The following is a 22,334-nucleotide window of genomic DNA, read 5'->3' on the forward strand; positions in this document are numbered from 1 at the left end:
GGGAGAGCGCGAACGCAGTCCCCCACTACCAGAAATTATGCAATCGAGATTTCCACATTTGGGAAATTCGCAGGGGTCAGCACAGCCGGAGTGCAATGGCTGAGCCTCGCCCTGGGTGAACCGCCTTCTTGATCACGGTGTCTCCCTTGCCAGGTAAGTATGAGTTGTACACGTTGGTAGAGGGGCACTCATTCCAGGACAAAGGTGTTTGTCTAACGGTTACCACTTGTACTACTGACAATACCACATCATATCGACCAGGGTCTAATAACGTTTACTAATACAGTTGCGGACAAAGCGGTGGAAAAGCGATGCACTTTGTTTTATTATATTATATCACTGTCTGACTATTTTCCCATCATGCAACACGGTAGAAATTATACACACATTGAATTGTTTGTCTCAATGTCCGTCTGATTAGACACAAGTAGGCGATGTACCAAAATGCTGAAATCACATTCGTGCTCACACAGCCAACCGAAAGACACCAACTATTTCTGGTGTTTTGTAGCGTTCCAGACATTGTAGGAATAGTTTCATCACGCTTGTTTTCTGCTCCTCAGTAAAATATGATTCCACCATCGACCACAGGGTGGCATACGACCCCAGATATGGAGGAGAAACAGTCGCCTACTACTTCATCAACAACAAGACATAGTAGTAGATATTAGGGGTGTTTTTTATATTTTATTTCACCTTTATTTAACCAGGTAGGCCAGTTGAGAACAAGTTCTCATTTACAACTGCGACCTGGCCAAGATAAAGCAAAGCAATGCGACAAAAACAACACAGAGTCACACATAAACAAACGTACAGTCAATAACACAATAGAAAATAAAAATAGAAAGATATATTTACAGTGACATGTAATCTATGTACAGTGAGTGTAATTGTAAATTGACAGGATGATACTCGTGATCGGGGATAAACTGAAGTGTTTTAATATGCCTAAATACATTTTTGCAAAATACCAATATATATAGCGCGCTGAGGTGTGTGTGTGTGCAGCTAAATTTGCTATGACTCAGTCAGAATACGCATTAGCGTTTCATCTTTGTTCCCAAGCCTTTACCGCTTGTGAGATATTATGCACATTGATAGCAAACGTCCTCGTCGTGTGGTTTGTATCATAGCAACAGGCAGACCAAAAACATGCCAGGAAAATTGACCTCGCATGTTGTGTCGTGCATAAGAACAGCCATTAGCCGTGGTATATTGGCCATATACCACACCCCTTGGGGTTAATTCGATAAATGGATTTAGATTTTTTTTTTTAAGAGCTGGAATACATTTCCTCATATAATGTTGTTCCTCTGTGAATGCGATTTTACTGCTAAGAAAAACATTCAAAATTAAAAGTCCTCGTCAAACTTCCCGTTCCATGGCTACTACTACTTCCGGGTCAGCTTCGCTCCATGCAATGACATTGTAACCAAATATTTTCGAAATCAATACGGGGAGTGTGTCTGTGCACGTTTTTGCTATACATGCTATGAATTTGTACCCGCTATTTACGAAATCAATACGGGGAGTGTGTCTGTGCACGTTGTTGCTATACATGCTATGAATTTGTACCCGCTATTTACGAAATCAATACGGGGAGTGTGTCTGTGCACGTTGTTGCTATACGTGCTCTGAAAGACAAAGTTGACCGACATAGTTTTACAATATGACACCAATGTCTACGGGATTCAGTGAAGAGCGACAGGGCGAAGCACAGGTAAACATATAACAGTAAGCTGCTACAGTAACTAACTAAGCTACTGTACCATAGCTAGCCTCACCTGTCACTTGCAGTCAGTTAGCATGCTTGCTGTAGGCTAGCTAGTTAACGTTTTCTATGCACTCGAGATCTTGACAAAAAAAACCACAAACCGGTTACTTCAGTTGATATGTATTGATAAAATCAATGGAGGTAAGGTTTTGGGACTGTGTGTGTGTGTGTGTGTGTGTGTGTGTGTGTGTATAGAGTCCTGTAGGAATGGATTACATCCCCACAGAAGATGAGAGGAGAGTCTTCAGGGAATGCAACCAGGAGAGTTTCTGGTACAGATGTAAGTTACCATGGGTAACACAGACTAACAAAATAGCAATAGATTTGACAGAAGTCTGTATTTTACAGGAGTCTGTACTTGTCCAGGAGTCTGTATTTTACACGAGTCTATATTTTACAGGAGTCTGTATTTTACACGAGTCTATATTTTACAGGAGTCAGGTTCATGCTCAATATATCATTCATTCTATGTACAGGTATTGGTGCGCATGTGATTGTAACCTTGTTTCTCCCCTCCCTTCCTACAGCCGTGCCCTTCTCAGTGGTCAGCATGCTTGTCACTCAAGGCCTCATCCATAGAGGTAGGCCCACCTCCCATATCCGTCATCACTATATCTTAGTGTACATGTATGATCTAGGAGCGCATCCAAGGGACATCTCAATAATCTGATATAGAATAGTAGCTTCCAGTTAGAGATACCTTAATGACAAGTGCAAGTTCAGAGAAAGCAGCCAAATAGATGAAGGTGTTTGCTGCAGAGGGCAGCAGATGTATCACACCTATACATTTGAGTGTCTGCAACCCACCTGGTCGACACTTGCCTTTTCTACCATGAATTGGACTAGTGACATCAAGACTGACTCTTCTGTGTTCCTTCCTGTGTTTTAGGAGCTCTGACATCGTCATCCAAGTTTGGATCTCTCCCTAAAGTGGCCTGTGAGTTCACTGAACCCAGATGTTTGTGTATAAAGTGTGTGCTCCTTGTTATTATGAGAATGTAATACAGATGTGTGTCCAGTTGCGGGGCTGTGTGGCTACCTGGCAGGGAAGATATCGTACATGAAGCATTGTCAGGAGAAGTTCAAGAGGCTGGAGCACTCCCCTCTAGGAGAAGCACTGAGACAGAGGACCAGACCCAACACACAGTCAGTAACACACACACACACATACATACATACATACATACATACATACATACATACATACATACATACATACATACATACATACATACACTCACTCCTCTTCTTCTTTCTCAGGTCGTCTCAGGGCCCCCAGTCAGAGATGAGTGACCCCGACCAGGTGTCGTTTGACCCCATGTTCCAGGCCTCTGACCCCCAGAGCCAGGTACAAACACACGTTTAAATACTTTCTTTGAATCCACCCATCAAATGTACATAGAAAATGGAACCAAACATTTCAAAGGTCCCTGTATGCATGGCAACCAACAGTACAGGAAGCACCTCCTTCTCCAAACAGCTAGGCTGCCCACGACAGCTGAAACAGACCGGTACCTAGCCAACTGGTCTCCTTCACCAAACAGCTAGGCTGCCCACGACAGCTGAAACAGAGCAGTACCTAGCCAACTGGTCTCCTTCTCCAATCAGCTAGGCTGCCCACGACAGCTGAAACAGACCAGTACCTAGCCAACTGGTCTCCTTCTCCAAACAGCTAGGCTGCCCACGACAGCTGAAACAGAGCAGTACCTAGCCAACTGGTCTCCTTCTCCAAACAGCTAGGCTGCCCACGACAGCTGAAACAGAGCAGTACCTAGCCAACTGGTCTCCTTCTCCAAACAGCTAGGCTGCCCACGACAGCTGAAACAGAGCAGTACCTAGCCAACTGGTCTCCTTCTCCAAACAGCTAGGCTGCCCACGACAGCTGAAACAGAGCAGTACCTAGCCAACTGGTCTTCTTCACCAAACAGCTAGGCTGCCCACGACAGCTGAAACAGACCAGTACCTAGCCAACTGGTCTCCTTCACCAAACAGCTAGGCTGCCCACGACAGCTGAAACAGAGCAGTACCTAGCCAACTGGTCTCCTTCACCAAACAGCTAGGCTGCCCACGACAGCTGAAACAGAGCAGTACCTAGCCAACTGGTCTCCTTCTCCAAACAGCTAGGCTGCCCACGACAGCTGAAACAGAGCAGTACCTAGCCAACTGGTCTCCTTCTCCAACAGCTAGGCTGCCCACGACAACTGAAACAGACCAGTACCTAGCCAACTGGTCTCCTTCTCCAATCAGCTAGGCTGCCCACGACAGCTGAAACAGAGCGGTACCTAGCCAACTGGTCTCCTTCTCCAAACAGCTAGGCTGCCCACGACAGCTGAAACAGAGCGGTACCTAGCCAACTGGTCTCCTTCTCCAAACAGCTAGGCTGCCCACGACAGCTGAAACAGACCAGTACCTAGCCAACTGGTCTCCTTCTCCAAACAGCTAGGCTGCCCACGACAGCTGAAACAGAGCGGTACCTAGCCAACTGGTCTCCTTCTCCAAACAGCTAGGCTGCCCACGACAGCTGAAACAGAGCGGTACCTAGCCAACTGGTCTCCTTCTCCAAACAGCTAGGCTGCCCACGACAGCTGAAACAGAGCGGTACCTAGCCAACTGGTCTCCTTCTCCAAACAGCTAGGCTGCCCACGACAGCTGAAACAGAGCGGTACCTAGCCAACTGGTCTCCTTCTCCAAACAGCTAGGCTGCCCACGACAGCTGAAACAGAGCAGTACCTAGCCAACTGGTCTCCTTCTCCAAACAGCTAGGCTGCCCACGACAGCTGAAACAGAGCGGTACCTAGCCAACTGGTCTCCTTCTCCAAACAGCTAGGCTGCCCACGACAGCTGAAACAGAGCAGTACCTAGCCAACTGGTCTCCTTCTCCAAACAGCTAGGCTGCCCACGACAGCTGAAACAGAGCGGTACCTAGCCAACTGGTCTCCTTCTCCAAACAGCTAGGCTGCCCACGACAGCTGAAACAGAGCAGTACCTAGCCAACTGGTCTCCTTCTCCAAACAGCTAGGCTGCCCACGACAGCTGAAACAGAGCAGTACCTAGCCAACTGGTCTGCCAAGGTTATCGTCACCTCGCCCTGGCCCCCCTGTTCTCCCTGGCCCCCCTGTTTTCTCTGGCCCTCTTGGCCTCTCCACACAACAACAAAATATGGTGTATTTGACACACAGGAAAAGACATCATCATCATCATCATCAAACCAGCTTCCTATTACACAAGACTGTTAATGGATGTGGGGAGGCAGGTAGCCTAGTGGTTAGAGTGTTGGGCCAGTAACCGAAAGGTTGCTAGATCGAATCACCAAGCTGACAAGGTAAAAATCTCTGTCGTTCTGCCCCTGAACAAGGCAGTTAACCCACTGTTCCTAAGCTGTCATTGTAAATAAGAATTTGTTCTTAACTGACTTGCCTCGTTAAATCAAAATGTGTGCTGTTGGTGAGACTACCGGTCCGACCTCGCTGGCTATCAGGTCAACAAGGAGGTCGTCTAGCAATGTACAAATCCTTGTATGAACAGCAACCATTCACAACATGGGCAATGGACTCCATTACATTTGACTCATGTAGAATACAAATGGGTCATGGTTTGCAGAGTGCTAGATTATTGTAGTAGCTGGGAGACAGAGTGGTCAGCACAGTCCAGAGCAGCCTCAGGCCAGTCTAGTGTTGTAGTAGCTGGGAGACAGAGTGGTCAGCACAGTCCAGAGCAGCCTCAGGCCAGTCTAGTGTTGTAGTAGCTGGGAGACAGAGTGGTCAGCACAGTCCAGAGCAGCCTCAGGCCAGTCTAGTGTTGTAGTAGCTGGGAGACAGAGTGGTCAGTCCAGAGCAGCCTCAGGCCAGTCTAGTGTTGTAGTAGCTGGGAGACAGAGTGGTCAGTCCAGAGCAGCCTCAGGCCAGTCTAGTGTTGTAGTAGCTGGGAGACAGAGTGGTCAGTACAGTCCAGAGCAGCCTCAGGCCAGTCTAGTGTTGACAGAGTGGTCAGTCCAGAGCAGCCTCAGGCCAGTCTAGTGTTGTAGTAGCTGGGAGACAGAGTGGTCAGTACAGTCCAGAGCAGCCTCAGGCCAGTCTAGTGTTGTAGTAGCTGGGAGACAGAGTGGTCAGCACAGTCTGATACCGAGGGGTGTTGTCCTGGTTGTAGGATGAGCTTCTACAACAACACTGCAGTCTGCCACAACTGCATCCAAGGCAGTCACTGGCTCAGTTTGCATATCAGTCCGTGTCCATCTGATCTCCATTCATTCCAACACCATGTGTTCTGTGTTCCCGTTTGATTCTGTGTGTCAGGTCCCACCCCACGCCAGAGACTATGGATACAGTGACGCCCCCACCGCAGCACAGACCAGCCGCACCGCTGCAGACATCGACTACAACATGCCAGGTAACCGTGGCAGCAAGTAGTAACCTAACTACAGCGTTAACCATGACAACCCTTCAACGGTGTCCTCCTAGTTAACTGCCTGATTTAACCTCAGTTTGACCCCCCCCCTCCTGCAGCCCAACCTCTGACCTCTAACCTGTATTTCTTGGATGTCTGTCCCCTGCAGCCCAGGGTCGTTTTCACTAGGAACCGAGCGGAAGGGTGCAGGGTTAAGTTGCCCCTAGACACTGATCTTAGGTCAGTTGCATTCTCTCCCCCCCCCCCCCACTAGTGGTTAAAGTTACCATTGGGGGGGATGGAGAAGCTGATCCTAGATCTGCACGATAGACTTAGATAGATGACATCATTTGTATCTGTCCCATTGTGGCGTCTGAGGGCACGAGCAGCACCATTAAGGTAATCTCCAGATTGAAGTAGTCCATCTTTCTTCAAAGTCAAGGTTGGTGATTTACTGCCCCCTGGAGGATGTTGTTTTAACAGGTATGGTTGGTGATTTACCCTGCAGTTATGAAATGTTTATTCACAAGTAGATAATTCATTGGCTGATCCCTCCTTATGACCTGGATGGAATGGTGTTATCTTTCCTTTAACCTGTTTAGGATAGGGGGCAGAATTTTCACAGCCGGATGAAAAACGTACCCGATTTAAACTGGTTACTACTCTTGCCCAGAAACGAGAATATGCATATTATTAGTAGATTTGGATAGAAAACACTCTGAAGTTTCTAAAACTGTTTGAATGGTGTCTGTGAGTATAACAGAACTCATATGGCAGGCAAAAACCTGAGAAAATTCCAAGCAGGAAGTGGAATGTCTGAGAATTGTAGTTCTTCTTTTGATTCTCTATCGAAACTACAGTATCTGTGGGGTTACGTTGCACTTTCTAAGGCTTCCATTGGCTGTCTAAAGCCTTCAGAAAGTGGATTGAGCCTTCTCCTGTCTCTGGGCAGAGTATAGTAGCTCAGTTTCTCAGTGGTCTGCCTGGGGACAAAGAGATTGGATATGCGCGTTCCTGCGAGCACGCAGTTTTTTTTCTTTTCCTCCTTGAATGAATACACTATTGTCCGGTTGGAATATTATCGCTATTTTACGAGAAAAATACCATAAAAATTGATTTGAAACACCGTTTGACATGCTTCTAAGTACGGTAATGGAACATTTTGACTTTTTGTGTCTCGAAATGCGCTCGCGCGTTAGCCTTTGGATAGTGACCTGAACGCACGAACAAAACGGAGGTATTTGGACATAACCATGGATTATTTGGAACAAAAACAAAATTTCTTGTGGAAGTAGCAGTCCTGGGAGTGCATTCTGACGAATTTCAGCAAAGGTAATACAATATTTCTAATACTAATTCTGAGTTTAGTTTGCCCCGAACTTGGCGGGTGTCAAAATAGCTCGCCGTGATGGCGAGCTATGTACTCAGAATATTGAAAAATGTGCTTTCGCCAAAAAGCTATTTTAAAATCTGACACAGCGATTGAATAAAGGAGTTCTGTATCTATAATTCTTAAAATAATGATGTATTTTGTCAACGTTTATGATGAGTATTTTTGTAAATTCACCGGAAGTTTTTGGGTGGAATAGATGTTCTGAACATCACACGCCAATGTAAAAAGCTGTTTTTGGATATAAATATGAACTTGATTGAACAAAACATACATGTATTGTATAACATAATGTCCTAGGAGTGTCATCTGATGAAGATCATCAAAGGTTAGTGCTTCATTTAGCTGTGTTTTGGGTTTTATTGACATATATGCTTGCTTGGAAAATGGCTGTGGGATTATTTTGGTCTATGTACTCTCCTAACAATCTAATGTTTTGCTTTCGCTGTAAAGCCTTTTTGAAATCGGACAATGTGGTTAGATTAACGAGAGTCTTATCTTTAAAATGGTGTAAAATAGTTGATTGTTTGAAAAAATTGAATTGTGGTATTTTAGTAGTTTTTGTATTTCACGCCATGCGATTCCATTGGCTGTTGGCTAAGGGTCCCGCTGGCGGAACAGAACGCCTGTCCACAACAGGTTTTAACTAACTCATCGGAAGTCCCACTCAGTTGACCACTTTAGAATGGTGGAAGTCCTCAATGACAATGTCCATGTTAAAACAAGTTATTTCCAAGTAGATATCCATCTACACTGAACAAAAATATAAAAAACACAACATGCAACAATTTCAAAATTACAGTTCATATAAGGAAATCAGTCAATTTATGTAAATTAATTAGGCCCTAATCTATGAATTTCACAGGACTGGGAATAGATACCTTAAAAAATTTTTTAAAAAAATACAAAAAGTAGGGGCTTGGATCAGAACCACTCACTATCTGGTGTGACCACCATTTGCCTCTTCAATGGCTGTGCAAAGTTGCTGGAAATTGGCGGGAACTGCAACACACGACTGTCGTACGCGGTCTTTTCAGAGCATTCTAAACATGCTCAATGTCTGGTGTACACAGGTAATGGAACTGGGACATGTTCAGCTTCCAAGAATTGTTTACAGATGTTTGTGCCATGGGGCAGTTCTTTATCATGCTGAAACATGAGGTGATGGCGGTGGATGAATGGCACGACAACGGGCCTCAGGATCTCGTCACGGTATCTCTGTGCATTCAGATTGCCATCTATAAAATGCAATTGTGTAAACTGGGATGGGCCTACCTGAATTTGTCAAGTAAAAAGTGCTCTTGTTCTTTTTCCTGACCCGACCCCTGAAGCCCAGTTGTTCCAATATGACGAGGAGCCCAGGAGGAAGCCAATCATGTACGAGGACTTCTAACCTTTACCCTCTAACCTCTGCCCCCTCCAGCCCAGTCGTTCCTGGATGACGAGGAGCCCAGGAGGAAGCCCATCATGTACGAGGACCTAAGGAACAAGAACCGAGAAACCTATGAGGTCACGCTTACCCAGAAGGCTGAGACGCTGCTCAAACCAGAGTCTGACCGGCCAGGGAGAACCGCCCCCAAGAAGGACGGTGAGTCGGTGGATGTGTCCCAAATGGCACCCTATTCCCTATATAGTGCACTACTTTAGACCAGAGCCCTATGGCACCCTATTCCCTATATAGTGCACTACTTTAGACCAGAGCCTATAGGCTTCTGTGTGCCATTTGTTCTGATCCTTGTCTTATGTGTGAGAATAGAATTTTTCCTAGTATGTGTATTATAATTAAGCAATAAGGCCAGAGGGGGTGTGGTATACGGCCAATATACCACATTTAAGGGCTGTTCTTAGGCACGATGCATCGTGGAGTGCCTAGATACAGACCTTAGCCGTGGTATATTGGCCATATACCACAAAACCCAGAGGTGCCTAATTGCTATTATAGACTAGTTACCAACGTAGTTAGAGAATTAAAAATAAATACAAGTGGTATGTGGTCTGATATACCACGGCTGTCAGCCAATCAGAATTCAGGGCTTGAACCACCCAGTTTATAATTATTATATTTTAAATGCCAGTATGTCATACTCATTCCGGCTTTTCATCTAGTATGAATTGGCTGCACGTTACTGAGGAAGAGAAGTCTGATTGGCTGCACGTTACTGAGGAAGGGAAGTCTGATTGGCTGCACGTTACTGAGGAAGGGAAGTCTGATTGGCTGCACGTTACTGAGGAAGGGAAGTCTGATTGGCTGCACATTACTGAGAAAGAGAAGTTCAGACCCACTTGTCTGACAACAGCTGATAATCAAGCCAATAGGGTCATGTTCATTAGGGTGTAATGTTACAGAAATAATAATGGTGTTTATCATCCCTTCATCCTCTCCTTTCTTTTAGCAGGGAAGAAGAATGTCTACGGAGACAGCTTGGAGGAGTGAGTCTCTCCATCTTATCACTGACAGTGCTGATTGGACTACAATACCCACAAACCCCGGTGGTTGCTTTGCTGTTATTTACGTCTCAATTTATGAATGTATGGGATAATCTCAATTGCATTTCCTTGATGCCTTGTGTCCTCTCTCCTCGTCTTCTCAAAACCCATTGGATGAGAAGGTCAGAGGGGTAGGCAGGTAGCCTAGTGGTTAAGAGCATTGGGCCAGTAACCGAAAGGTCGCTGGTTCAAATCCCTGAACCGACTAGGTGAAAAATCTGTCTGTGCCCTTGAGCAAGGCATTTAACCCTAATTTGCTCCTGTAAGTTGCTCTCGATAATTACTCAAATATATTTTAAAAATTAGGCCCCCCCCGCGAGGATTCAAGGAAATGTAATTGAGATTCTCCCATTGTCTGTCTGATTCTGTCTTTTGAAAAAAACATGTCAATAAACCCAATTGGTTTTGAAATTGAATAACGTTGTCTTTGTGTGTCTGTCAATCAGAGAATGATAGAGGCCTCTAGTGGCCAAATGGCCTTTCCACCTCAAACACCTGTGTTTTTTATTGCAGAAAAATCAGTATACAAACAGACAATGATAACATGTGCTGGGGGGGTACAACAAATTATACAAACAGACAATGATAACATGTGCTGGGGGGGTACAACAAATTATACAAACAGACAATGATAACATGTGCTGGGGGGGGTACAACAAATTATACAAACAGACAATGATAACGTGCTAGGAGGGGTACAACAAATTATACATTATACAAACAGACAATGATAACATGTGCTGGGGGCGTACAACAAATTATACAAACAGACAATGATAACATGTGCTAGGAGGGGTACAACAAATTATACAAACAGACAATGATAACATGTGCTGGGGGGTACAACAAATTATACAAACAGACAATGATAACATGTGCTAGGAGGGGTACAACAAATTATACATTATACAAACAGACAATGATAACATGTGCTAGGAGGGGTACAACAAATTATACAAACACCTTAAAAGATACATTGATTGTTTTAACAGATTTCTTATCAGAAGAATGTAGAATGGCCTTAATGTACTGCTCAAATTCCTTCTAGAAAACATAGATGTGTGGTTTGTTATTAGTGAATTTTATGATATTTTGCCATTGGCACAATTAGATTTGAGGTAAAATTGTTTTTCCTTATTATAGTTAAGGATACCGAGCAGCACATTCTCCCATTAAAAAACCCCCCAAAAGTAATCAAAAACTAATGTTGCCATTTCTTTACATGTAGACAATGCAATAATAAATGCAAAACTGTTTCTGGATGCTCAACACAAAGTACAGTTCATGTTAATGTATTTTTTTAGTTTCTGCAGGTAATGAATCACAGGGTCATACTGATGGATCATTCTCAAAGAGACCTCTTTCACCTTGTTAACAAGCAGGTATTTGTGTGGTAATAACCAGACTTTTTTTCCCAACAGACATTATTGACGAATGTATTCCAGTAAGTTGTGACATAAGGAATGGATTCAAAATATCCCGTTCTGAGGGAGCAAGGAGAAACAAATGTTTTCCTATTGGAGAGTCAACTGGATTAATTGGGGGGGGGTAGGTCAAGAAGGTGAAATCTGGCTACACCTCTAAACAACATGAGAGTTCCAGATGGAATAGCATCAAAGACTATGGCGAACTCTCTAGGTGTGTAAAGGATATTGTAACAAAATAAAAAATTCCTCATAACTGAGTAACAATCCTGCTGCATTAAAAAGTTGCCTCATCAGCAGGATGTGATTATTGAACCAGTTGTTAAAAAAGAAAGACTTGTTTCTATATGAAATATCTGTATTGTTCCAAATGAAATACCTATGAGGGGAATTTGTTTGTATATATTAACCACGCTAAGAATACTTGTCTATAAAAAAGCAGATCATTCTGTAGTAATATTATCAGCTGACACCTGGTGACCCTGTAGGAGTCATGTCCAACCGCGTCATCAGGATGGATCAGCCAATCGTGAAGAAAATCTACAAACAAAAATCAGATGGCCTCAATGGTGCTGCCACAGAAGCAACAATGGCACAAGATAAGTCCTCTATCTATATGGCTGCAAACTGCCGACCTAGGGTCAATAAACCAATAAACAGTATGGATTGAAATGTGTCGTTTTTGGATCAGTGTCCCTAAACTGGCCCTAATGTGACTAGAATGACGTAAGTAACAGCCAACTTTCTAGGACATTGACATGTCTTATATAGGCAGAAAGCTTCAATTCTAGTTAATCCACCTACAGTGTCCAATTTACAGTAGCTAAACACAAAACACATCACGGACACTGGTTTGATACATTCACCTCTGAAGGTAAATAATGTACTTACATTCAGTAGTCTTGCTCTGTTTTGTCATCATGAGGGTTCCAGAGATAAAATGTAGCATGGTTTTGTTTGATAAAATCAATTTTTATATTCAAATATAGGAACTGGGTTCTACAGTTTGAACCCCTGCTGTCTCTGGCCCCACAACCACCCCGCTCGGCCATCTAGATGTGTGAAGGTTAGTGTTTTTTCTGTAGGGAAGCTAATTATCCATCATTTATGATATTCCTGGGAGGTGTTAACTTGAATTATTTTTTTTATTACCATAGCATTTTTGTATGTTCCCTATAGATATGTACTTGAAAATGTATCAATTGGCCAATTCGGCACATTTGAGCAAACTCCTGGCTGACCTGATACAAAATATTGTGTAGAAAATGAAATGCTTCACTGGATCAGTCTGAAACTTTGCACACACACTGCTGCTATCTGGTGGCCAAACTCTAAATTACAACTAAACTGTCTGACTGTATGGCCTTTCTCTTGGATTTTAAAGATGATGAAAAAAAATAGAAAACGCATGTTTTTTTTGTTTGCATTATCTTTTACCAGATCTAACGTTTTATATTCTCCTACATTCATTTCACATTTCCACAAACTTCAAATTGTTTACTTTCAAATGGTATCAAAAATATGCATATATATTTTTTTAACTAGGTAAGTCAGTTAAGAACAAATTCTTATTTACAATTACGGCCTACCCCGGACGATGCTGGGCCAATTGTGCTTCGCCCTATGGGACTCCCGATCACGGCCGGTTGTGAAACAGCCTGGGAACGAACCAGGGTCTGTAGTGACGCCACTAGCACTGCAATGCCTTAGATTGCTGCGCCACTCAGGAAGCCATAAAAGCCACATAGCTCAGTAGCTACAACTAATGGAAACAATTGCTTTCCTATATACGGTTGTTTCATATAATACAGCTTTAGTGGTATGGACAGAAGGAAGAGGTTTAGCTCATGTGTGATCATCACGGTACAAGTAGGCCTAATAATCTCAACATGTCTGTTCTTTACCGCAACCATAAATAAATTACAAATAGCTACATAGTTTAACCAAGAACATACGATAGCTAGTTACTGTCGGATAAATATGTTGAGATATTTATAAGTAGAATATAATGACAATTTGAATACAGAATACATTCTGTGGAATTCCTGAATCGGTGACGAAAGAACGTCTCTCCCCTTCCGGTTTCGTCAGGGCACTGCGGCGGATGTTGATATTCTGTTTTGGAGACACAACCAGAGCTAGCTAGCGAGCCTTCGTCGTTGTCGGAGTTTTTTTTATTGTTTGTTGTTGTTTGGTTGTTGTCTGACGTTTTTAAATCGTTTTCAACCAGGGAAGGATCCACTCCCCAACGACGGCACCGTGTCTCTCCCGGCGCCTCACCGGGGAAGCGCGAGGCCGAGTCGTGCGATGATGGAGGACTTCGACGAGATCTACGAGGAGGAGGAAGAGGACGAGGAGGAGGACGAGGAGAGGGCCGCGGAGGAACAGCTGCTAAAGTACGCTCCAGACCCGGTGGTCGTCCGAGGATCTGGCCACGTCACTGTGTAAGAAACCGGCAGGGCTCAAGGGGGGGTTGGGGAAAGACCCGAGCACCCGTAGATGGCTGGTTGTCATAAAAATAACGCTAACTAGATAACGAAAGTTACACTACGGCATTAACTAGCTTGTTAGCGGAAAGCTAGCTAACGTAATCAGGTCGGTGTATTTACGATAACAGGGCCAAGAAGCTAGCCTATTAGCATGTCAACGTAGCTATTAACATGACCTAGTTTATTTAGTTCGGACCATAAAATGACTATACAAACCGTAACTAACGTTACCTGGTTAACTAAATATACTTTCCATATGTGGTCTAGTCAAACAGTTAAATAGCCTCATATCCCTTGAGTGACGTTCTATCTAGTTTTGTGTGCATGAAATAATGCATTTACTTACCATGTTCTTGTCCCCGAAGGTTTGGACTCAGTAACAAGTTTGAGTCAGAGTTCCCATCGGCACTTACAGGGAAGGTGAGTCAACGGAAAATACATACATTTCCTGTAAATCTGCCATTGTCGACGTGTGTCCCTCAGAGTTTTAACGAGTGCAGGTGGTCAGGGCGGTTGCCAGGTGTGCATCAATCATGATTGTATATATTTTTTAGTGTTGATGTGCATTTGTTGAGAATAACTATCATACCTGGCAACCCTGCATTTCCAGCTAGCTACATATTCTGAGAGAATACCTTGCAAACGGCACTTTTACAGTATTGTAACTTTGTAGTATTGTATTTGCTGCTTTAAAATATAAAGATCCACCCGAATTCATTGTAATAATCATGTTTATTAGCAAGTAATATTGACTCTCCCAGGACAGCTAACTAGCTTTCCTGGAGATGTTGAAAGTGTGCAGGTCTCCCCAGCAGAATCTTGTGTGTTTGATTCCATCCTTGGACAAGCTCACTCTCCCTACTTGTTTCATGAATATGACCTGATTTGAGTATTTCCCCTGTCTGTCCTCTGTGTTCCTAGGTGGCGCCAGAGGAGTTCAAGGCCAGTATAAACCGTGTTAACGGCTGTCTGAAGAAGACGCTGCCAGTGAATGTGCGTTGGCTGCTGTGTGGCTGTCTCTGTTGCTGCTGTACACTGGGCTTCAGTCTCTGGCCCGTCATCTGTCTGAGCAAGAGGGTGGGAGACACACACACTCAGACATATACACACAGATCATCCCTCTGCGTACTATACTCAAGGTTACCTGTCTCTCTCCTCCTCAGACACAGAGATCCATGGAGAAGCTGTTGGATTGGGAGAACAGCAGACTGTACCACAAGGTGTGTAGGGGTTGGAGGAGGGCTGGGAGAGGTAGTGAAGTTTGACTGATCTCTCCCTCTCTTTTTCTCCTCTCTCTCTCTCTCTCTCTCTCTCCCTCCTCTCTCTCCCCTCCTCTCTCTCTCTCCCCTCCTCTCTCTCTCTCTCTCTCTCTCTCTCTCTCTCTCTCTCTCTCTCTCTCTCTCTCTCTCTCTCTCTCTCTCTCCTCTCTCTCTCTCTCTCTCTCTCTCTCTCTCTCTCTCTCTCTCTCCCCCTTCCTCTCTCAGCTATGTTTGCATTGGAGGCTGAGCAAGAGGAAGTGTGAAACCAACAACATGATGGAATATGTGAGAACACACACACACACATGATGGAGTACTTGAGTAATGCACACACACACACTTTGAATAACCTCTCTCTCTTCCCCCCTCAGGTAATCCTGATAGAGTTCCTACCCAAGATCCCCATCTTCAGACCGGACTAGCTCTCCGCGGCCCCACACACATCCTCCTATGGTGCCTCTCTTCACTCACCTCTCCAAAATGGCCTCCTCTTTCCTCCCCTAACCAGGCCCATACCCCTAAAACTACACCACCATTTAGTGTTTACTGGACATTATCTATCTTCTCTATCTAGCCCCTCTATATACCCAGAAAACACCTGTTTACACCCTAAAGCCCCTCCCCTTCTCTGATATCAACCTTTGACCCCTGATCTGTTGGAGGAGCCGTGACCTTTTGACCCCCTGGGGTGGCGTTGACTGTCATCGGTCTTTGGGTCATCATGGGAGACCCAGCTCAGAAAGGGTGTAACGGTGCCATAGAACTGTGGAACTGGAGAAAGTGGACTCCTAATTTTGGACCTGCAATGATGAACCTCCTCTTCACAGCCCTTCCCTGTACACGAGGCACAATCTTTACTCAGATTTATACCCCCGTATATTGTACCCCAACCTGAACTATGAGACACTCTGTGCTGTTGGAACAGTTGATATTATACGCTGTTCTAGAACCTCTATGGAACCGCTGAGGTAACAATCAATGGATTAGCTACGGAACTTCTACAGAACTTCAATGGAACTAATATAGAACATTGACAGAACTTTGATGGATTAGCAACGGAACAGCTTTGGAACTGACAGCATCATTAGAACAGCTATGGAACTGACAGAACATCATTAGAACAGCTATGGAACTGACAGAACATCATTAGAACAGCTATGGGACTCCCAACGGAACGTCATTGGGCTCCCGAGTGGCGCAGCCGTCTAAGACACTGCATTTCAGTGCAAGATGCGTCACTGCAGTACCTGGTTCAAATTCAGGCTGCATCACATCTGGCCGTGATTGGGAGTCCCATAGGGCGGCGCACAATTGGCCCGGCGTCGTCCGGGTTTGGCGCGGGGTAGGCCGTCATTGTAAATAATAATTTGTTCTTAAATGACTTGCCTAGTTAAATAAAGGTTAAATAAAAATGGAACATTGGTAGAACAGTTGTGGAACTTGCAGCATCATCTGCCTTTGACTGGTCATAGTATCAGTAGAGAACAGCCAAACTAACAGCAGTGGATCAGTAGAGAGAACAGCCAAACTAACAGCAGTGGATCAGTAGAGAGAACAGCCAAACTAACAGCAGTGGATCAGTAGAGAGAACAGCCAAACTAACAGCAGTGGATCAGTAGAGAGAACAGCCAAACTAACAGCAGTGGATCAGTAGAGAGAACAGCCAAACTAACAGCAGTGGATCAGTAGAGAGAACAGCCAAACTAACCGCAGTGGATCAGTAGAGAGAACAGCCAAACTAACCGCAGTGGATCAGTAGAGAGAACAGCCAAACTAACAGCAGTGGATCAGTAGAGAGAACAGCCAAACTAACCGCAGTGGATCAGTAGAGAGAACAGCCAAACTAACAGCAGTGGATCAGTAGAGAGAACAGCCAAACTAACAGCAGTGGATCAGTAGAGAGAACAGCCAAACTAACAGCAGTGGATCAGTAGAGAGAACAGCCAAACTAACAGCAGTGGATCAGTAGAGAGAACAGCCAAACTAACAGCAGTGGATCAGTAGAGAGAACAGCCAAACTAACAGCAGTGGATCAGTAGAGAGAACAGCCAAACTAACAGCAGTGGATCAGTAGAGAGAACAGCCAAACTAACCGCAGTGGATCAGTAGAGAGAACAGCCAAACTAACAGCAGTGGATCAGTAGAGAGAACAGCCAAACTAACAGCAGTGGATCAGTAGAGAGAACAGCCAAACTAACCGCAGTGGATCAGTAGAGAGAACAGCCAAACTAACAGCAGTGGATCAGTAGAGAGAACAGCCAAACTAACAGCAGTGGATCAGTAGAGAGAACAGCCAAACTAACAGCAGTGGATCAGTAGAGAGAACAGCCAAACTAACAGCAGTGGATCAGTAGAGAGAACAGCCAAACTAACAGCAGTGGATCAGTAGAGAGAACAGCCAAACTAACAGCAGTGGATCAGTAGAGAGAACAGCCAAACTAACAGCAGTGGATCAGTAGAGAGAACAGCCAAACTAACAGCAGTGGATCAGTAGAGAGAACAGCCAAACTAACCGCAGTGGATCAGTAGAGAGAACAGCCAAACTAACAGCAGTGGATCAGTAGAGAGAACAGCCAAACTAACAGCAGTGGATCAGTAGAGAGAACAGCCAAACTAACAGCAGTGGATCAGTAGAGAGAACAGCCAAACTAACAGCAGTGGATCAGTAGAGAGAACAGCCAAACTAACAGCAGTGGATCAGTAGAGAGAACAGCCAAACTAACAGCAGTGGATCAGTAGAGAGAACAGCCAAACTAACAGCAGTGGATCAGTAGAGAGAACAGCCAAACTAACAGCAGTGGATCAGTAGAGAGAACAGCCAAACTAACAGCAGTGGATCAGTAGAGAGAACAGCCAAACTAACAGCAGTGGATCAGTAGAGAGAACAGCCAAACTAACCGCAGTGGATCAGTAGAGAGAACAGCCAAACTAACAGCAGTGGATCAGTAGAGAGAACAGCCAAACTAACAGCAGTGGCTCAGTAGAGAGAACAGCCAAACTAACCGCAGTGGATCAGTAGAGAGAACAGCCAAACTAACAGCAGTGGATCAGTAGAGAGAACAGCCAAACTAACAGCAGTGGATCAGTAGAGAGAACAGCCAAACTAACAGCAGTGGATCAGTAGAGAGAACAGCCAAACTAACAGCAGTGGATCAGTAGAGAGAACAGCCAAACTAACAGCAGTGGATCAGTAGAGAGAACAGCCAAACTAACAGCAGTGGATCAGTAGAGAGAACAGCCAAACTAACAGCAGTGGATCAGTAGAGAGAACAGCCAAACTAACCGCAGTGGATCAGTAGAGAGAACAGCCAAACTAACAGCAGTGGATCAGTAGAGAGAACAGCCAAACTAACAGCAGTGGATCAGTAGAGAGAACAGCCAAACTAACAGCAGTGGATCAGTAGAGAGAACAGCCAAACTAACAGCAGTGGATCAGTAGAGAGAACAGCCAAACTAACCGCAGTGGATCAGTAGAGAGAACAGCCAAACTAACAGCAGTGGATCAGTAGAGAGAACAGCCAAACTAACAGCAGTGGATCAGTAGAGAGAACAGCCAAACTAACAGCAGTGGATCAGTAGAGAGAACAGCCAAACTAACAGCAGTGGCTCAGTAGAGAGAACAGCCAAACTAACAGCAGTGGATCAGTAGAGAGAACAGCCAAACTAACAGCAGTGGATCAGTAGAGAGAACAGCCAAACTAACAGCAGTGGATCAGTAGAGAGAACAGCCAAACTAACAGCAGTGGCTCAGTAGAGAGAACAGCCAAACTAACAGCAGTGGATCAGTAGAGAGAACAGCCAAACTAACCGCAGTGGATCAGTAGAGAGAACAGCCAAACTAACCGCAGTGGATCAGCTACATGAAACCCCTGAATCTCTCTCTGCATCCACTCAAACTAGTCTTCATCCCAAATGGCGCCCTGTTCCTCCCCCCTCCTAGGGGCTACGTCTGCAATGGTACCCTATTACCTAACAGGGTCTGGCCAAAATTAGGGTACTATCTAGACTAGAGAATAGACTGCTATTTCAGATGGTAGTCCTAGACTCTCCTCATCTCCTCCAATAGGGTGTCATTTCAGATGGTAATCCTAGACTCTCCTCATCTCCTCCAATAGGGTGTCATTTCAGATGGTAATCCTAGACTCTCCTCATCTCCTCCAATAGGGTGTCATTTCAGATGGTAATCCTAGACTCTCCTCATCTCCTCCAATAGGGTGTCATTTCAGATGGTAGTCCTAGACTCTCCTCATCTCCTCCAATAGGGTGTCATTTCAGATGGTAGTCCTAGACTCTCCTCATCTCCTCCAATAGGGTGTCATTTCAGATGGTAATCCTAGACTCTCCTCATCTCCTCCAATAGGGTGTCATTTCAGATGGTAATCCTAGACTCTCCTCATCTCCAATAGGGTGTCATTTCAGATGGTAGTCCTAGACTCTCCTCATCTCCTCCAATAGGATGTCATTTCAGATGGTAATCCTAGACTCTTGTCTCCTCCAATAGGATGTCATTTCAGATGGTAGTCCTAGACTCCCCTCATCTCCTCCAATAGGGTGTCATTTCAGATGGTAGTCCTAGACTCTCCTCCAATAGGGTGTCATTTCAGATGGTAGTCCTAGACTCTCCTCCAATAGGGTGTCATTTCAGATGGTAATCCTAGACTCTCCTCATCTCCTCCAATAGGGTGTCATTTCAGATGGTAATCCTAGACTCTCCTCATCTCCTCCAATAGGGTGTCATTTCAGATGGTAATCCTAGACTCTCCTCATCTCCTCCAATAGGGTGTCATTTCAGATGGTAGTCCTAGACTCTCCTCCAATAGGGTGTCATTTCAGATGGTAGTCCTAGAATCTCCTCCAATAGGGTGTCATTTCAGATGGTAATCCTAGACTCTCCTCATCTCCTCCAATAGGGTGTCATTTCAGATGGTAATCCTAGACTCTCCTCATCTCTGCCCACTAGACTGTCACCTCTAAACCAGAGACAATCACACAAACTGTCTGACTGTACTCTATGGTCACACCCTCAAATGGAACTCTTCTCCTTATATAGTGTACTGCTACTACTTCCCCCACAGCTCAAAACAAAATGTATTTGTCACGTGCGCCGAATACAACAGGTGTAGGTAGACCTTACAGTGAAATGCTTACTTACAGGCTCTAACCAATAGTGCAAAAAAAGGTATTAGGTGAACAATAGGTAAGTAAAGAACTAAAAAGACAGGCTATATACAGTAGCGAGGCTATAAAAGTAGCGAGGCTACATACAGGCACCGGTTAGTCAGGCTGATTGAGGTAGTATGTAGATATGGTTAAGGTGACTATGCATATATGATGAAGAGAGAGTAGCAGTAGCGTAAAAGAGGGGGTGGTGGGACACAATGCAGATAGCCCGGTTAGCCAATGTGCGGGAGCACTGGTTGGTCGGCCCAATTGAGGTAGTATGTACATGAATGTATAATTAAAGTGACTATGCATATATGATAAACAGAGTAGCAGCAGCAGAGCACAATTGGTTGGACGCCCGTAAATCTGCTGCCATTTCTTCCGGCGCCATTTTGGCTCTGGTCTAAAGTAGTGCACTTCATAGGGAACAGGGTGCCAGTTGGGATTAGAGCCTATTTGTATGGACCCGTATGCTACACACATGGACATGGGCCGGTTTCCTGTATCCATGCCGCTGGGTTGTAGTGTCAGCCTAGCAACCGTTGCCTAGCGACAGGCCTAGAGGACTGATGATCAGAAGGAAGGCAACTGATTGTTTTTCTTCACCTTGTTTTGTTTACCTGTTCTGTGACAAGGGGCAGTGGATGTTTTTGCGTTACTGCTCTCAGTGTGTGTATGTGCGTGTGTGTGTTCGTCTCATGTTGAATGTGTGTATATTAGATGAATGCGAACAGGCTTCCCAGCCAACCAGTGGTGAACAGACATAACCGTGGTGGAATAATACTCACCTGAGTTAAAGGCGAAGTCCTAAATGGTACACTGTGTAGTGGACTACCTTTGACCAGTAATACACTAGATAGTGACTAGGGGGCCATTTGGAAGTCAAACCAAGCTACACTCCTCATGACCCTTGTTGTTGCTCAAACACTAATGGCTGGGTTTTGGTTAGTCTTTAATCACTAATGGCTGGGTTTTGGTTAGTCTTTAATCACTAATGGCTGGGTTTTGGTTAGTCTTTAATCACTAATGGCTGGGTTTTGGTTAGTCTTTAATCACTAATGGCTGGGTTTTGGTTAGTCTTTAATCACTAATGGCTGGGTTTTGGTTAGTCTTTAATCACTAATGGCTGGGTTTTGGTTAGTCTTTAATCACTAATGGCTGGGTTTTGGTTAGTCTTTAATCACTAATGGCTGGGTTTTGGTTAGTCTTTATCACTAATGGCTGGGTTTTGGTTAGTCTTTAATCACTGGTATCTATCTCTCTTCACTGGTAGCTCTCGCTTTTCTACTAGTGTCTCTCTCCATCGGTGCTCTCCCTACTTTTAACATACTTCTCTGATGTCATTTCTCAATCTCTTTTTACTGTTATACACTCAGCCTTGAGTCTCTGTCTGTCCCAAATGGTACTCTTCCCAATGTAGTGCACTACTTTAGACCAGGGCCTATAGGGAATAGGATGCCATTTGGTACAGCATTGGCTGATCAGTAAAGGTCGAGGGTCATGCTCAAGGGGTTACCATGTAGAATTAAAACAGGACGGCCAAACCTACTACTGGCAGTGCAGGATTTTGCTCCGACCCTGCTCTAACACCTGATTCTACTAATCAGTCTAATCAGAACCTTGACTGGCAGAATGAGGTGTGTTAGAGCAGGGCTGAAGCAAAAGCCTGCAGACCCAGTAGCTCTCTGGGAGGAGGGTTGGTATCACCAAGACCACTTAGGTTCATACGGAATCAACTAGCTTTCTGATTGGTTTACCGGCCATCAACTAGCTTTCTGATTGGTTACCTCACATACAGTTGAAGTCGGAAGTTTACATACTCCTTAGCCAAATACATTTAAACTCAGTTTTTCACAATTCCTGCCATTTAATCCTAGTAGAAATTCCCTGTCTTAGGTCAGTTAGGATCAACACTTTATTTTAAGAATGTGAAATGTCAGAATAATAGTAGTGATTTTATTTCTT

At 44.5% G+C, this 22,334-nt stretch overlaps 2 protein-coding genes and 1 non-coding gene across 6 annotated transcripts; 2 read left to right on the top strand and 1 right to left on the bottom strand.

Annotated features, from left to right (window-relative positions):
* LOC123732146 (U1 spliceosomal RNA) lies at nt 1-161 on the bottom strand (the record flags this gene model as incomplete). The annotated part of the gene is made up of 1 exon (XR_006762999.1): nt 1-161. It is a non-coding gene; the product is annotated as a U1 spliceosomal RNA (small nuclear RNA).
* A 1,226-nt stretch (nt 162-1,387) lies between these two features.
* LOC106592595 (OCIA domain-containing protein 1) lies at nt 1,388-10,450 on the top strand. 4 transcript variants are annotated; one of them, XM_045711488.1, is made up of 10 exons: nt 1,388-1,558; nt 1,630-1,720; nt 1,970-2,054; nt 2,302-2,355; nt 2,664-2,711; nt 2,794-2,920; nt 3,035-3,122; nt 6,067-6,160; nt 8,971-9,135; nt 9,941-10,450. In XM_045711488.1, the coding sequence occupies exons 2-10, from the start codon at nt 1,670-1,672 to the stop codon at nt 9,979-9,981; spliced, it is 753 nt and encodes a 250-aa protein (XP_045567444.1). In that variant the 5' UTR covers nt 1,388-1,558; nt 1,630-1,669; the 3' UTR covers nt 9,982-10,450. The 4 variants fall into 4 exon arrangements, with proteins under 4 accessions (XP_045567444.1, XP_045567443.1, XP_045567445.1 ...); XM_045711487.1 differs by having other exon boundaries at nt 1,389-1,720; XM_045711489.1 differs by having other exon boundaries at nt 1,389-1,720; nt 9,944-10,450.
* A 3,101-nt stretch (nt 10,451-13,551) lies between these two features.
* On the top strand, nt 13,552-16,826 carry chic2 (cysteine-rich hydrophobic domain 2). The gene is made up of 6 exons (XM_014181989.2): nt 13,552-13,902; nt 14,313-14,367; nt 14,869-15,024; nt 15,111-15,167; nt 15,432-15,491; nt 15,578-16,826. The coding sequence occupies exons 1-6, from the start codon at nt 13,766-13,768 to the stop codon at nt 15,626-15,628; spliced, it is 516 nt and encodes a 171-aa protein (XP_014037464.1). The 5' UTR covers nt 13,552-13,765; the 3' UTR covers nt 15,629-16,826.
* The last annotated feature ends 5,508 nt before the right edge of the window (nt 16,827-22,334 follow it).

This window comes from Salmo salar, unplaced genomic scaffold (assembly GCF_905237065.1).
Source record: "Salmo salar unplaced genomic scaffold, Ssal_v3.1, whole genome shotgun sequence".
NCBI lineage: Eukaryota > Metazoa > Chordata > Actinopteri > Salmoniformes > Salmonidae > Salmo > Salmo salar.